Source organism: Pelophylax lessonae (genome assembly GCF_965119305.1).
Source record: "Pelophylax lessonae genome assembly, chromosome: 4".
Taxonomy (NCBI): domain Eukaryota; kingdom Metazoa; phylum Chordata; class Amphibia; order Anura; family Ranidae; genus Pelophylax; species Pelophylax lessonae.
The window spans coordinates 614573521-614591156 of record NC_138771.1 but is presented as its reverse complement, the minus strand read 5'-3'; the positions used below and the strand labels follow the sequence as shown (position 1 = coordinate 614591156).

The 17636-nt window shown below is 45.0% G+C and overlaps 1 protein-coding gene across 1 annotated transcript in view; it reads right to left on the bottom strand.

Annotated features, from left to right (window-relative positions):
• Nucleotides 1-17636, bottom strand: part of LOC309553572 (venom factor-like) — a 159151-nt gene that overhangs the window by 35792 nt on the left and 105723 nt on the right. The window contains exons 24-27 of the mRNA XM_082254844.1: nt 16664-16867; nt 4726-4801; nt 2126-2285; nt 65-166 (exon numbers count right to left, since the gene is read on the bottom strand). Of these exons, the coding sequence (XP_082110970.1) occupies nt 65-166; nt 2126-2285; nt 4726-4801; nt 16664-16867 (542 nt within the window). The remainder of the gene's footprint in view (nt 1-64; nt 167-2125; nt 2286-4725; nt 4802-16663; nt 16868-17636) is intronic.

Here is a 17636-nt window from a genome sequence, read left to right as displayed (position 1 = left end):
CAGTAACAATAAAACTTGAATGGGGTAAGAAACAGGGCAGTCAAGAGATCATTCAACTACTTACATTTACATGTCCATTACAGGTTTCCTCACTGTCCAGCATAGCGATAACGACAAACGCAGTTAGAGTAGAGTCTAGTTCAACAGCTCCGGTTGTAATTGCACCCTATACAAAATAAACATACTTAAATATTGAAAGTAGAGGTTTCCATGGCTAGACCTATCTGTACATAACCCGTTTTAGGACAGGTCAGATGCTTGCTCTGACTGGCTTGGGCTTTTTCAGTAGAACAGGGCCAAGTGTAATATTGGTGTAATGCTGGTGTAACCCGCCATAGCCAATCAGAATTTAGTTTGCTGAAGTCAAATTAGTTGGAAGCACTTTCCACATTCCTATTATTAGGCAAGTCAGAAGGAACTAATATCCCGAAATAACGGGTGACAAAAAAATGTGTTTTGTTTCATTTAGATTAGTTAATCTAGTTATTTTGTTTCATTAACCAGTTCTGGACCAGAAGGAAGGATTTGCCCCCTTAATGACCAGACCATTTTTTGCGATTCGGCACTGCATTACTTTAACGGAAAATTGCGCGGTCGTGCAACGCTGTACCGAAATAAAACTGATGTACTTTTTTTCCCACAAATAGAGCTTTCTTTTGGTGTGATCACCTGTGCGATTTTTATTTTTTGCGCTATAAACAAAAAAAGAGTGACAATTCTGAAAAAAAAAATTCACATTCTGCTATATAACATTCCTAAAAAAATTATTTAAAAATCAAAATTTTTCATCCTTTTAGGCCAATTTGTATTCTGCTACGTATTTTTGGTATAAAAAAAAAAAATCGCAGTAAGAGTATTTTGATTGGTTTGTGCAAAAGTTATCGCGTCTACTAACTATGGGAAAGATTTATGTCATTTTTATTTATATATTTTTTTAGTAGTAATGGCAGCGATCTGCAATTTTTAGGAGTGTGTCTATGGGAATGTTTGACCATTCTCCCAGAAGCGCATTTGTGGGGTCAGGCACTGATGTGGATGAAAAGGCCTGGCTCGCAGTCCAAAGGTGTTCTGTCGGGTTGAGGTCAGGACTCTGTGCAGACCAGTCAAGTTCCTCCACCCCAAACTCACTCATCCATGTCTTTATGGACCTTCCTTTGTGCACTGCTCCAAATCATTTGGTGAGGGGGGGGGGGGATAATGGTGTAGGGCTATTCTTCAGGGGTTGGGCTTTGCCCTTTAGTTCCAGTGAAAAAGCTCTTAAGGCTTCAGCATACCAAGACATTTGGACAATTTCATGCTCCCAACTTTTTGGGAACAGTTTGGGGATGGCCCCTTCCTGTTCCAACATGACTGGGCACCAGTGCAAAAACAAGGTCCATAAAGACATGAATGAGCGAGCTTGGGGTGAAGGAACTTGACTGGCCTGCACAGAGTCCTGACCTCAACCCAATAGAATGGCGTTGGGATGAATTAGAGCGACTTTGGGATGAATTAGAGTGCAGACTGCAAGCCAGGTCTTCTCTCCAACATGAGTGCCTGACCTCACAAATGCACTTCTGGAAGAATGGTCAAACATTCCCATAGACACACTCCTAAACCTTGTAGACAGTCTTCCCAGAAGAGTTGAAGCTGTTATAGCTGCAAAGGGTGGGCCAACTCAATATTGAACCCCCCAGACTTAGACTGGGATGCCATTAAAGTTCATGTGCAGGTAAAGGCAGGCGTCCCAATACTTTTGGTAATATAGTGTAGCACAATGGCAGCAAAGGTGTCCAGTGTGCCCCCGCCCCCCACCAAATAACCAACAGTACAAACACATGGTAACTGCTCCAACCTATATCCGCAAGGAGCACATGAAAGGGCGGTGCATACTAAACAAAAACAAAGATGGGAAATTTGGTTTGTTGCAGACAGGTTGGTAAAATGATCTGGGAATTCTTCTTTGTTTTTGTTGATCAAAAAATAACCTAAACATAATAATAAATTGAAAACGCACTACCATTTCCATATAATCGAGAGAAGCTGCCAGCACCTTATTCATTTATGCAGATTAAATAATTACAGTAGCATTATGGTATACAGAAGATTTTTTTTTTCAATAAAACCATATTTATATTGTACATACCGCCATCTCCTGATGGTATACTGGGAAATTTTCATCAAACATGCCATCTGGTTTCTGCTTCTCCAATAAAAGCCACTTCACGGAGTTGCACAATATATCTCTGTCGATGCTGATTAAGTCTTGAGCTAGGGCAAACACTTTCACAACATAGGCAGTGAGCCTGCAGAAGACAAGTCAACCAGACTAGTAAGCCAGAGAGTGCCAGAGGTGTCATATCGTAAAAGATGAGGTCTCATAAAGTGGACAGAATAAGCACATGTAGAGTCACATTAAACAGAGGAAGAGACCGAATAAGTACAAGTGGAGTTAAACTAAGCAGGAGAGGAGATAAAAAAGCATAACTGCCATTATATTAAGCAGGGGAGGAGATACATAGGTTCAAGTGGAGTCATTAGGCAGGGGAGGACATAGCTAAGGCCAAGGGGAGTTATTAAGCAGGGGAGGAGATAAGTAAGCACAAGTGGAGTCATTAAGCAGGGGAGTAGAGAAAAAAAATCCCAATTGAAGGCATTAAAGTGGAGTTCCACCCTAATTTTATACTTACCTCCATCTTCTCGCTCCGGGTCACCTGAAAAACAAATGGATAATCCCAATTTTTTTTTTTTTTTTACTTACCTTGTAGAGAAAATATACTTACCTTACTTCCTTCTTCCTCCCCTCGGCGGCCGCGGCGATTCGTCACTTCCTGGCTTTTGCAATGATTCCTGGGAGCTGAACGTCATCGCTCCCAGGAATCATTGCGCCTGCACCGGCCCCGACGTCAGTTCCGGCACGCGCGTGTCATTCCCTTCTAAACAGCTTCTGGGCATGCCCAGAAGCTGTGGAGGGATGACGCGCGCGCACCGGAAGTGACGTCGGGGCCGGTGCAGTGCATCGTGGGACCGAAGAAGAAGGAAGAGGACGCCGAAGAGGATCGCGCTGGCTTCAAGCTGCCCACACCTGAGATGGCAGCGCTGGAGAATACTTTTTCAAGGTAAGTATTTCTCCTAAAAGGTAAGTGCAACCCGGGACAGATCAGAGGCTAGCCATTGTGGAATGTACTAGCCCTGACTGTCCCGGGGGTATTTTTTTTTTTAAAAATGTGCACTGGGTGGAACTCCGCTTTAAGCAGGGGAAGAGATTAAAAAAAAAAAAAAAAAGCTCAAGTGAAGTCATTAACCAAGGGAGGAGATAAAAAAAGCCCAAATGAAGTCATTAAGCAGGGAAGGAGATAAAAAAAAGCCCAAGTAAAGGCATTAAGCTGTGGAAGAGATAAAAAAAAAAAAAAAAGCTCAAGTGAAGTCATTAAGCAGGGGAGGAGATAGAATAAAATCCCAAGTGAATGCATTAAGCAGGGGAAGAGATAAAAAAAGCTCAAGTGAAGTCATTAACCAAGGGAGAAGTTAAAAAAAGCCCAAATGAAGTCATTAAGCAGGGGAGGAGATAAAAAGAAAAGCTCAAATGAAGTCATTAACCAAGGGAGAAGATAAAAAAAGCCCAAATGAAGTAATTAAGCAGGGAAGGAGATAAAAAAAGCTCAAGTGAAGTCATTAACCAAGGGAGGAGATAAAAACAAAGCCCAAGTGAAGTCATTAAGCAGGGGAGGAGATAAATACGCACACATGGAGACACAATAAGCTCAGGATGGAATAAGCAGCATCTGGACAGGTTATAATCTCTTTCAAGTTTTTATTGTCATCTAGGACCTTTTCCTTCCCAGAATAGGAATGGAAGGGATATTTTCCCAACAGGATCACAGCCTGCAAAAATTACCTTAAATCTAGAATATTGATATCATTCAAGAATAACATGATAAAGTGACACTAAACTCTGGTAAAAAAAAAAAAAAAAAAGTTATATTTAAGTATGTATTTTTAAAGCAGTATTAAACCCAAAACCAAAAATGTAATATATTACAGCTTACCAATCATTAGATAGGGTGGCCACATTATTTTTCTTCTTTTTTTTCCCCTCTGTTTTCACCTTGTGATCTGGCCAGTAACACACCTCCTGTATTAGAGCACCCCCAATCTAGATGAAGGAGCACAGGGGGCACCTTTGGGCAGCATTGTCAGCCTAAGGGGAGGGGAGTGTTGGATGTACTAGCAGATTTAGATACTCTAACAAATTGAAGCCAAACTCCAACTAATACTTTTTTCCTTTTGGGATAAAGGTTTAACATAAATAAATAAAAGCTGACCATTGTAGCCACCCCTGTTAATGTTAAATGGTTGGGCTCAATCCTCTAACTGCTACATTTGGTAAAGGACTCCTGCGATTGGCCCTTTACCCTGATCTGTGATCCGAAGGACACAGCTGTCACAGGGCGTGCCCGATGCGCACCACAGGAGGCGCACAGCAGCAGGTTCTGGAAGGACATTTATTGATGCCCTCCCAGGACTAGACGACCGTGCTGTAGCCGTCATCCGCTTATAGCACGGTCGGCAATTGGTTAAATATCTATGTGTTGCGGTGACTGTGTAAGGTTTTTGAGTACAGTTTATTCTATTTTCAAGCAATAAATCTAACTCTTTCATGATTTAGTTAAAAAAATAAAATACAAATAGGTGGACTTCAAACTTAAAACCAATGTATAATAATAATACAGAAGTCTCTATTACCATGTGCTTGATGGTGTTTGAATCCAGGCACCATAGGAACCGTCTGCTTTACGGAAAGCCAGCTGACCTGTATAACCTGTTTACCAAAAAGAAATTAATTAATGAACATAATCCAATTAAGCATGACCTCTAGGATAACTTACTGAATCTTTAGACAGAAAACAAAAAAAGATGAGGTCCAGGTTTTAAGCAATGGTCAACGGGAGGAGATCTCATGCCAGACACTCAATATACTGGTGACAGTGTGTGTCTGGGCCAATAACATATTCAGTACATCTCTGCAATACAGGCAAATTTCCCCATGTTTAAAGCGGAGTTCCGGCCTCAAAATCGATTTTGGGCCATCCGCTTGCTGAGGGTCACCTGAAAAAGAAAAGGATGCTCCCGATTTTTTTTATTTTGTTCACTTACCTTGTTTTTGAAGAAAATATACTCACCTTCCTTCCACTTCCTCCCTCTGCCACTTCCTCCCACGCCGTCACTTGCTGCTTGCGATGACTCCTGGGAACTGAACGTCATCGCTCCCAGGAGTCAATGCGCCTGCACCGGCCCCACTCGTCACTTCCAGTGCATGCGCGGCATTCACTGCTAAACAGCTTCTGCGCATGCCCAGAAGCTGTGCAGGGATGGTGCGCCTGCACCACAAGTGACGAGCGGGGCCGGTGCAGGGCATTCTGGGTCTCCAACATCACTGAAGAGGACGCAGAAGAGGACGCGCTGGCTTCAGCTGCCCACACCTGAGATGGCAGCGCTGGAGAAGAAATTTTCAAGGTAAGTATTTCTTCTAAAAGGTAAGTGCGACCTGGGACAGTTCAGAGGCTATCCATTGTGGGATGTACTAGCCCTGACTGTCCCGGGGGTATTCTTAGCTAAAATTCCCCCCCGAGGCCGGAACTCTGCTCTAACCACTTGACCTCCCAAAGGCTTTACTCCCTTCATGACCAGGGCATTTTGTTTTTCTATTCAGCACTGCGCTACTTTAACTGGCAATTGCACGGTCATGCAACACTGTACCCAAACTAAATTTCTATAATTTTTTCACACAAAGCTTTCTTTTGGTAAAATTTTCATCACCACTGTGATTTTTTTTTTTTTATATATCACTAAGTTCCCCTTTTTTTTTACTTTACATTGTGTTGTATGTATTTACATTTTGGAGTTTACTGATTTGTCATTGTTTTAAAGGGATAGTGTTCCTTTTGTGTTCCATATTTCCATTTTTCTGCCTTGTATTCAGACAGAGTGCTGCATCCCAAATTCAAAATTTCTCTTTAACCACTTCTGGACCAGAAGATTTTCCCCCCTTAATGACCAGGCCATTTTTTGCGATTCGGCACTGCGTTAATTTAACTGACATTTTTGCGGTTGTGCGATGCTGTACCCAAATAAAATTGATGTCCTTTTTTCCCACAAATAGAGTTTTCATTTGGTGGTAATTGATCACCTGTGCGATTTTTAATTTGTACGCTATAAACAAAAAAATACAGACAATTCTGCAAAAAAAAAAAACAAAAAAACAATATTTTCCACTTTCTGCTATATATCATTCCCAATAAAAAAAAAAAAAAATTCTGCTACATATTTTTGGTAAAAAAAAATCCCAATAAGTGTATATTGATTGTGCTCATTGCTGACAGAACAGCGGTCTGCCGTGTACAAACAACAGACTGACGTTCTGTCTCCACTGGGAGTAATCGCGGGTGCCCGGCGGCAATTGCGGCCACCGGACCCGCAGATCAGCTTCCCCTGTGACGAATGGGCACGTGCACATGCCCCCACTCGCGGTCCCACAAAGCGATGTACAGGTACATTGTTTCGCGGGACAGAGCCGACCTGCCACAGTATATGTACCACTGGCAGTCGGCAAGTGGTTAAAGGGAATGTAAACCCTCACATTCACCCAGTGAAGTGAACAGCCTCAGATGTTACACAGAGATGAAACAAATCTCCCTACATACATTTTATTTGTATATCTGTTGTCTTCAGCTTTCTACAATCTTAATTGTGTTACACATTTTGTTTCCTCATTCAGCGGTGGGTGTGGAGTCTAGGCATACACTGTGTGAGAGCTGATTGGAGGAAAGGCACCTCCCCCCTCCACATAGACAGAGGAACCAAGAAACTTGCAGAGCTGTGCTGTGAATAGACCAGCTCTCTGCTTATCTGTCTCTAAGTTGCTTCCCCCGACACAAATTTCCAGCTACTTTGATCTCCGGTGTCACAGAAGTTGTCAGAAGTTATCATGCTGATAACAAGAGGAGCGAAGCAGCAGAAAGACACAAAGCAGCAGAAAGACACGGGACTTAGGGCTTTGGAGAGAGATAAGTAAACATTACAGATAGATGTGCCCAGGTCAAATATCATGAATGGGGTTTACCTCCACTTTAAGCACAAATATCTTTTTGTAATTAAAAAAAAAGTATGTGCTTGCTTGCTCAGCCTACCTCTCTTTATGCAGAGTGAGATGAATTATTAATAAAGTGGATATAAAACAAAAATGTATCTTTTAGTTTTGTATGACGGATGAATGGCTTGGAACACCTGCTGAGTTTTATTACTGCCATAGGGACGGGTAATCCCCTTACACCTTTTTTCCCTTTTCCTTTACATTTCCCAACCCATCTCCTTTGAATTCCTTTTTCTTGAATTGGATATAGCCCCTTCATTAAGACAGAATTCCCCCTTCCTTTTCTCCCTCCCTCTTCCTTACTGCCTGCCCCCCTTCCCTCTCATCCCCCTTTTTTCCCTCTATGTGTGTTTTCTTGATTGTGGAACAAAGTCCCTTTTTAAAAAATCATTTTGAGTGTTTTTAACTAGATGAAGGAGCACAAGGGGCACCTTTGGACAGCATTGTCAGCCCGAGGGGAGTGTTGGATGTACTAGCAGATTTAGATACTCTATCAAATTAAAGCCAAACTCCAACTAATACTTTTTTCCTTTTTTGGGATAAAGGTTTAACCAGTGGCGGCCTGTGCATAGGGGGCGCCAGGGCGCCGCCCCCCCCTAAAAAAAGAAAAGAAAAAAAAATTAAAAAAAAAAAAAAAAAAAATTACAAAAAATCGATAAAGTTTTCAAAAAAAAAAAAATTGTGTTCGCCGGCCTATGTGGAGGCTGTGGGGGGGTGGGGTTTACGACCCAGAAGAGGCGCCGATTGGCTGCCTTCTGGGGCGTAACCTGGGCGCAGGGTACAGCGCTAGGAAACCCCCACTTTCGGAATGTCCTGGCTGTGATTGGTCCAGTCTCCAGCCTGGACCAATCATCATCCAGGACATCCGATGCTGACCCGTGACCCCGCTGACGTCGCGTACGTCAGTCACGAGTCAGTGCGGTGGACGGATGGGCACAGCAGAGCGGAGCGGACTCAGAGTCTGCGGAGACTCGGAGAGCAGACCGGACACCGGAATCGGCTTCAGAGAGACGGACGACCCGACCAGGCAGTCACCTCACCAGGCCGCAGCCGCGCAGCGTCTCCAGAGGAGTGGAGGTCATCTGGACTGGAAGAGAAGACTCGATCACCACCGGTAAGTGAGCTGTGGCGCTCTGCAATCATTGGGGGACAAAGCTGTGGCACTCTGCAATCATTGGGGGACAAAGCTGTGGCGCTCTGCAATCATTGGGGGACAATGCTGTGGCACTCTGCAATCATTGGGGGACAAAGCTGTGGCACTCTGCAATAATTGGGGGACAATGCTGTGGCGCTCTGCAATCATTGGGGGACAATGCTGGCACTCTGCAATCATTGGGGGACAATGCTGGCACTCTGCAATCATTGGGGGACAATGCTGTGGCGCTCTGCAATCATTGGGGGACAATGCTGTGGCGCTCTGCAATCATTGGGGGACAATGCTGGCACTCTGCAATAATTGGGGGGACAATGCTGTGGCACTCTGCAATCATTGGGGGACAATGCTGTGGCACTCTGCAATCATTGGGGGACAATGCTGTGGCGCTCTGCAATCATTGGGGTACAATGCTGTGGCGCTCTGCAATAATTGGGGGACAATGCTGGCACTCTGCAATCATTGGGGGACAATGCTGTGGCGCTCTGCAATCATTGGGGGACAATGCTGTGGCGCTCTGCAATCATTGGGGGACAATGCTGTGGCGCTCTGCAATCATTGGGGGACAATGCTGTGGCACTCTGCAATCATTGGGGGACAATGCTGTGGCGCTCTGCAATCATTGGGGAACAATGCTGTGGCGCTCTGCAATCATTGGGGGACAAAGCTGTGGCGCTCTGCAATCATTGGGGTACAATGCTGTGGCGCTCTGCAATAATTGGGGGACAATGCTGTGGCACTCTGCAATCATTGGGGGACAATGCTGTGGCGCTTTGCAATAACTGGGGGACAATGCTGTGGGCACTTTGCAATCATTGGGGGACAATGCTGTGGGCGCTCTGCAATAATTGGGGGACAATGTTGTGGCGCTCTGCAATCATTGGGGGACAATGCTGTGGCGCTCTGCAATCATTGGGGGACAATGCTGTGGCGCTCTGCAATCATTGGGGGACAATGCTGTGGCACTCTGCAATCATTGGGGGACAATGCTGTGGCGCTCTGCAATAATTGGGGGACAATGTTGTGGCGCTCTGCAATAATTGGGGGACAATGCTGTGGCACTCTGCAATAAATGGGGGACAATGCTGTGGCGCTCTGCAATCATTGGGGTACAATGCTGTGGCACTCTGCAATCATTGGGGGACAATGCTGTGGCGCTCTGCAATCATTGGGGGACAATGCTGTGGCACTCTGCAATCATTGGGGGACAATGCTGTGGCACTCTGCAGTGATTGGGGTACAATACTGTGGTGCTCTGCAGTGATTGGGGACAATGCTGTGGCGCTCTGCAGTGATTGGGAACAATGCTGTGGCGCTCTGCATTGAAAGGGGCTCGCACGCTTAACTCTGCATTGATGGGGGCACGGAACAGTTGCATTGAAGGGGGGACGCACGCTGAACTCTGCATTGTGGGGGCACAGAACAGTGTTTATTGCATTGAAGGGGGCACAGCACAGTGTTTATTGCATTGAAGGGGGCACAGCACAGTTGCATTGAAGGGGGCACAGCACAGTTGCATTGAAGGGGGCATGCACGCTGAATTCTGCATTGTGGGGGCACAGCACAGTGTTCATTGCATTGAAGGGGGCACAGCACAGTGTTTATTGCATTGAAGGGGGCACAGCACAGTTGCATTGAAGGGGGCATGCACGCTGAACTCTGCATTGTGGGGGCACAGCACAGTGTTTATTGCATTGTGGGGGCACAGCACAGTGTTCATTGCATTGAAGGGGGCACAGCACAGTGTTTATTGCATTGAAGGGGGCACAGCACAGTGTTCATTGCATTGAAGGGGGCACAGCACAGTGTTTATTGCATTGAAGGGGGCACAGCACAGTGTTTATTGCATTGAAGGGGGCACAGCACAGTGTTTATTGCATTGAAGGGGGCACAGCACAGTGTTTATTGCATTGAAGGGGGCATGCACGCTGAACTCTGCATTGTTGGGGCACAGCACAGTGTTCATTGCATTGAAGGGGGCACAGAACAGTGTTTATTGCATTGAAGGGGGCACAGCACAGTTGCATTGAAGGGGGCACAGCACATTGTTCATTGCATTGAAGGGGGCACAGCACAGTTGCATTGAAGGGGGCACAGCACAGTGTTTATTGCATTGAAGGGGGCACAGCACAGTGTTTATTGCATTGAAGGGGGCACAGCACATTGTTCATTGCATTGAAGGGGGCACAGCACAGTTGCATTGAAGGGGGCATGCACGCTGAACTCTGCATTGTGGGGGCACAGCACAGTGTTTATTGCATTGAAGGGGGGCACAGCACAGTGTTTATTGCATTGAAGGGGGCATAGCACAGTGTTTATTGCATTGTGGGGGCACAGCACAGTGTTCATTGCATTGAAGGGGGCACAGCACAGTGTTTATTGCATTGAAGGGGGCATAGCACAGTGTTTATTGCATTGTGGGGGCACAGCACAGTGTTCATTGCATTGAAGGGGGCACAGCACAGTGTTTATTGCATTGAAGGGGGCACAGCACAGTGTTTATTGCATTGAAGGGGGCACAGCACAGTGTTTATTGCATTGAAGGGGGCACAGCACAGTGTTTATTGCATTGAAGGGGGCACAGCACAGTGTTAATTGCATTGAAGGGGGCACAGAACAGTGTTTATTGCATTGAAGGGGGCACAGCACAGTGTTTATTGCATTGAAGGGGGCATGCACGCTGAACTCTGCATTGTTGGGGCACAGCACAGTGTTCATTGCATTGAAGGGGGCACAGAACAGTGTTTATTGCATTGAAGGGGGCACAGCACAGTTGCATTGAAGGGGGCACAGCACATTGTTCATTGCATTGAAGGGGGCACAGCACAGTTGCATTGAAGGGGGCACAGCACAGTGTTTATTGCATTGAAGGGGGCACAGCACAGTGTTTATTGCATTGAAGGGGGCACAGCACAGTTGCATTGAAGGGGGCATGCACGCTGAACTCTGCATTGTGGGGGCACAGCACAGTGTTTATTGCATTGAAGGGGGGCACAGCACAGTGTTTATTGCATTGAAGGGGGCATAGCACAGTGTTTATTGCATTGTGGGGGCACAGCACAGTGTTCATTGCATTGAAGGGGGCACAGCACAGTGTTTATTGCATTGAAGGGGGCATAGCACAGTGTTTATTGCATTGTGGGGGCACAGCACAGTGTTCATTGCATTGAAGGGGGCACAGCACAGTGTTTATTGCATTGAAGGGGGCACAGCACAGTGTTTATTGCATTGAAGGGGGCACAGCACAGTGTTTATTGCATTGAAGGGGGCACAGCACAGTGTTTATTGCATTGAAGGGGGCACAGCACAGTGTTAAATGCATTGAAGGGGGCACAGAACAGTGTTTATTGCATTGAAGGGGGCACAGCACAGTGTTTATTGCATTGAAGGGGGCATGCATGCTGAACTCTGCATTGTTGGGGCACAGCACAGTGTTCATTGCATTGAAGGGGGCACAGAACAGTGTTTATTGCATTGAAGGGGGCACAGAACAGTGTTTATTGCATTGAAGGGGGCACAGAACAGTGTTTATTGCATTGAAGGGGGCACAGCACAGTGTTTATTGCATTGAAGGGGGCACAGCACAGTGTTTATTGCATTGAAGGGGGCACAGCACAGTGTTTATTGCATTGAAGGGGGCACAGCACATTGTTCATTGCATTGAAGGGGGCACAGCACAGTTGCATTGAAGGGGGCATGCACGCTAACTCTGCATTGTGGGGGCACAGCACAGTGTTCATTGCATTGAAGGGGGCACAGCACAGTGTTTATTGCATTGAAGGGGGCACAGCACAGTGTTTATTGCACTGAAGGGGGCACAGCACAGTGTTTATTGCATTGAAGGGGGCACAGCACATTGTTCATTACATTGAAGGGGGCACAGCACATTGTTCATTGCATTGAAGGGGGCACAGCACAGTTGTATTGAAGGGGGCATGCACGCTGAACTCTGCATTGGGGGGGCACAGCACAGTGTTTATTGCATTGAAGGGGGCACAGCACAGTGTTTATTGCACTGAAGGGGGCACAGCACAGTGTTTATTGCACTGAGGGGGGCACAGCACAGTGTTTATTGCATTGAAGGGGGCACAGCACAGTTGTATTGAAGGGGGCATGCACGCTGAACTCTGCATTGGGGGGGCACAGCACAGTGTTTATTGCATTGAAGGGGGCATAGCACAGTGTTCATTGCATTGAAGGGGGCACAGCACATTGTTCATTGCATTGAAGGGGGCACAGCACAGTTGTATTGAAGGGGGCATGCACGCTGAACTCTGCATTGGGGGGGCACAGCACAGTTTTTATTGCATTGAAGGGGGCACAGCACAGTGTTTATTGCACTGAAGGGGGCACAGCACAGTGTTTATTGCACTGAGGGGGGCACAGCACAGTGTTTATTGCATTGAAGGGGGCACAGCACAGTTGTATTGAAGGGGGCATGCACGCTGAACTCTGCATTGGGGGGGCACAGCACAGTGTTTATTGCATTGAAGGGGGCATAGCACAGTGTTTATTGCATTGAAGGGGGCATAGCACAGTGTTCATTGCATTGAAGGGGGCACAGCACAATGTTCATTGCATTGAAGGGGGCATAGCACAGTTGAACTCTGCATTGAAGGGGGCATGTACGCTGGTCACTGCATTGAAAGGGGGCATATACCATCTCCTGTACCATGACCCGTGACATGCCTATACCATATCTGTGCCATGCCTATACCATCACCTGTACCATCACTTGTGCCATGCCTATACCATCACCTGTACCATCACTTGTGCCATGCCTATACCATCACCTGTGCCATGCCTGTACCATGACTTCAAAGTCACGCAATTTTTTACTGCGTTTTTTGACACGAAGCAATACCTATTACATTTTTCTTTTTGCGCCCCCCCAAAAATTTTGAGCACCAGCCGCCACTGGGTTTAACACAAAAAAATAAATAAATAAAAGCTGACTGTTGTAGACACCCTTGTTAATGTTAAATTTCTAGATTGTAAGCTCTAACGAGCAGGGCTGTCCAATTCCTCCTGTATTGAATTGTATTGTAACTGTATTGTCTTCCCTCACATTGTGAAGCGCTGTGCAAACTGTTGGCGCTATATAAATCCTGTATAATAATAATAATAATAAATGGTTGGACCCTCTAACAGCTACATTTGCAGAATAGCTTTTCCTGTTGAAAAACAACACACTTAGTGCCAGTTCACACTAGTACGACTTGTCAGGCGACTTGGTCAGCCTGACAAGTCGTGTACCGTCGGGAACCATTGTGTGGTACAGGAATGGTTCTAATAGGAGCGACACAAGTCGCTCCGACTTAGAAAAAGGGTCCTGTACTACTTCGGGGTGACCTGGAGCGACTTGCATAGACATTCATTTTATGAAGTCCATGCAAGTCGCGCCGAAGTCGTGGTGCACGCAACTTCACAGGTCGCCCCCGAAGTCATGCTGCTGCAGTGTGAACCGGCACTTACTGGCAGAAGCACCAGGTGAAAATAAAGAAAAAGCCTAATAAAAAGAAAACAAATGCAGCCATCACATCTAAGAATTGGTAAGCTGCAATATAATAAATGTTTGCTTTTGGGTTCATTGCCACTTTAACCCAAAAAGGTCCCTTCTATTGCTCTCAGCCTCCTCAAAATCTCCAAATGTATTTATTTGTATTTATTTATTTTTTTGTTGTAGCTGCAATGGTTTGGCTTCCTGTTAGAGGGTGGCTAGTCAGTACCAGGACAGTTGGGGCCCAGTGTTGTAGTTTGGCCTCCAGCCATGAGGGGGCACTAACTCCCACATGAGCAATTCCTTCATGCTAACACTTATCCTAAGTATTCAGTTTGGCTGACAGCATGCAGTTCCTCCATACTGCCAGTACGGGGACTCTTTTTCCTGATGTAAAAGTTATATTGATACACAGATATGGTGGTCATTATACAAAGATTTTCTGGACAGGCCTGCACATATTTTCTTGAATATTTTATATTTATGGTAATTATGTTTTGGTGTTTCTTATCTGCACATTAGGCAATATTAATTGTATACATTTCTAAAAGATAGATCTTAACTACTTGCAAAGTGATACTTTGCGCGTTGTTTTTTTTTTTTTGCAATAATATTTATTCATTTTTAGACATTCCTTTTACAATACCAACAATAGTTCAATCAAATCTCCAAGTTAAATTTAGAATGGTGGGAGGGCATTTGAAAGAAATAGGTAGAATTTAGTAGTTTGTACCAAATAATTCAATTCTGATTTGTATCTCTGCACGTTTGAATAAATATGCATTTGTTTCTTTAGGAAAGAAGATTCATTATCCACCTTAATGTGTGTTGGTGTAAATGTCCTCCAGCCTTCCACTGCTCTTCGACTAAAGCTCAATCATGTGAAAAATGCATCCAGTGGGAAATGTTCTCATTCTTTAAATAAACTCTGGGCTTGTTGCACTTCTATTTTTCTTGCCGCACCTCTTCTGGTGACAACTGACTAAAGGAGGGGTTTTCTTCAATTTGGCGAGATTGCAGAAGCTTTTATGTCTAGAGCATTATACTCATTCTACTCTATATTCATCTACTGAATTTTAATTATTTTGTATAATAAAATTCATATTTGTATGTAATAGTGTGTTATTAATCTTTTTATAACACTGGTAAGGTATAATTAAAGCCCCAATCTTTTCAGCATTTTGTACAATTACATACAATTATAGCTACCAGTGTTAGTGTGAATAATACAGTATTGAATTTGGCCTTCACTATTTAACCGGTTGCCGACTGCGCACAGCATATTTACTGCGGCAGTCAGCCCCGGCCAGGCAGAGTGACGTAGATCTACGTCGCTAGCCTGTCACCGGGTTTTGAGCCAATAGTGGGCGAGCGCACGCCCGCCTCGGCTCATTCACAGAGGAGTGCGGGCGTGTGACCGGCGGACCCGATGTCCGCCGGTCACACTACGATTGTCGGTAGAGCGGGAGAAAGGCGGACGGCATATGTAAACAAGCCGCCTGTCATTCTCCCCTGTGTAAAAATGGAGATCAGACGGTTCTACTATGTAGAACCGTTGATCTCTGTTTTTACACCAATAGCCATGTCTCACTACAGTTAGAATCACGCCCCTAGGACACACTTACCCCCTCCCTGTCCAATACAGTTAACCCCTTCCCTGCCAGTGTCATTTTTACAGTAACAGTGCATATGTATAGCACTGATTACTGCAGTAATGTCACTGGTACCCCCAAAAGTGTAAAAAATGTCAGTCAAGGGTCCGATCTGTCCACCGCAATGTCGCAGTACCGCAATAAAAAATCGAAGATCGCCTCCATTACTCGTTAAAAAAAACCCACCAAAAATGACAAAAATCTTTCCCTTTGTTAGTAAACGCGATAACTTTTGTGCAAACCAATCAAAATACGCTTTTTATATTATTGTTATTTTTGCAAAATTTACGGTCTTTTTTTGTTTATAGCGCATGATCAAAAAATTGCACAGGTGATCAAATACCACCAAAAGAAAGCTCTGTTTGTGGGAAAAAAAGGACGTGAAATTCCTTTAGGTACAGCGTGCAACGACCGTGCAATTGTCCGTTAAAGTGACGCAGTAAAAAAATCGCAAAAAAAACCCTGGTCAGGAAGGGGGTAAAATCTTCTGGGGCTTAAGTGGTTAATACAAGGCTATAAAATTAACACTTTTGGTCTGTCATTGTCTGTGGGGCAGCTATTCTCAACTTGAGTTCCTCCAGAAGTTGATAGGGGTTCCTTTGATACAGCTGTGGCCTTGCCCTTTTCCAACTATGGGCTCTTTCACACGGGCGTTCCTTTTTTTTTTGCCCGATCAGGTCCTTTTTTTTTTTTGTAACGGACACGGATGACACTTGTGTCATCCGGTCCGTATTTCCGTTTTTCATCCCATCCGTTTGCGGATGAAAAACTGACATAATGCATGTCTATGTAAATACGGATGTCTGCGGATGACACCACTGACATCCGTTTTTGCTTCCGTTCCGTTTTTTGAAAGGAAGAAAAAATAGGGTTCTCCTCCGTTCAAAAAAACTGAACTGAACTGACAAAAAATGGATGTCAGAGGATGATCATCCGATGACATCCGTATTTACATAGAGATACATTATGTCCGTTTTTCATCCGCAAACGGATGGGATGAAAAACGGACATACGGAACGCCTGTGTGAAAGAGCCCTTAGTTGGCTTTCATGTCATCTTTGGGGAATGGCTGCTTGGCAATAGGGTGGCATTAAGCTTACACTTCTCAGGAACCCAAGTAGCACCATGGCAAAAGGCAATGAACCAAAAAGATAGACTTCAGAGGGGTCCAATGTAAACTGTGTGCACCATAGCACATATGGAAATTACAGAGTTTTATTTCTTACCATTACTGATGTGCTGGATGGCCTCAGTTCTGCGATCTATGCCTACGTTTTCCCACTGCCTGGTAGCATCCAGATAATGAGCGGCAATCACAGTGGGAGTCATACTCATCATGTTTTGTTCTCCACAACCCCCAGGTGGCCTGATCAAGTGATTCAGATTGGCTCCATCAATGGCTTTCTCCACCAGCTGACTAATTGCTGTGCCTGAAAATTGCAAAGAGCTGAGTTAAAGCTGTTCCCTGGGAATGTGCTCTTTACACACACACACATACACACACACACTCCTCAAAAAATCACTGTGTTCAAAAAAAAAAAAAAGGTACCCAGGGAAAGAAAGAGAATAAAGGATTAGATGTATCACTTGTGCGCCACTATCAGCACTGAATAAGGTTTGCAGCAAGTGCCAGAACTCCTGTGAGCCATGGGAGCACAATGTAAGATTCTGGTACCTTCGGTACCCTTCCAGCCCATTTCTTCCGCATATAGCTACTGTCCCTTTAACTCTAGTCATCATTAGGCACGCTCTGAGCGGCTATTTCAATCGCCGGCTTTCACTCACAAGGTGTTCGTGCAAACCGCTTGTTACACAGCCTTGTCTGACGCTGCCGAAGCCTCCAGCTATTTCTTGTATCTCGCTACTGATCCTGTATCTCGCTACTGATCCTGTATCTTGCTACCTGATCCTTATCTCATTACCGGACCCCTCATCTCTCTAAACCAACTAGTGATAAGTACCCCACAGGGGATTCCTTCCTATCAACTTACACTATCTACTCTTGCATACTAAAGACTGTTGCTATCTATGCATTACTATTTCTATCATCTGCACTGTCACATAGATTGCTAGCTCTTGAGTCTACTAACATCTATATCCTTGCACTGAGTTAGCAATTCCTGTACACTTCATCTGCTGTCCCCTACCACCTGTTATTGTACATGATTGCTAACCTATCTGCATACTATCTATCACCAT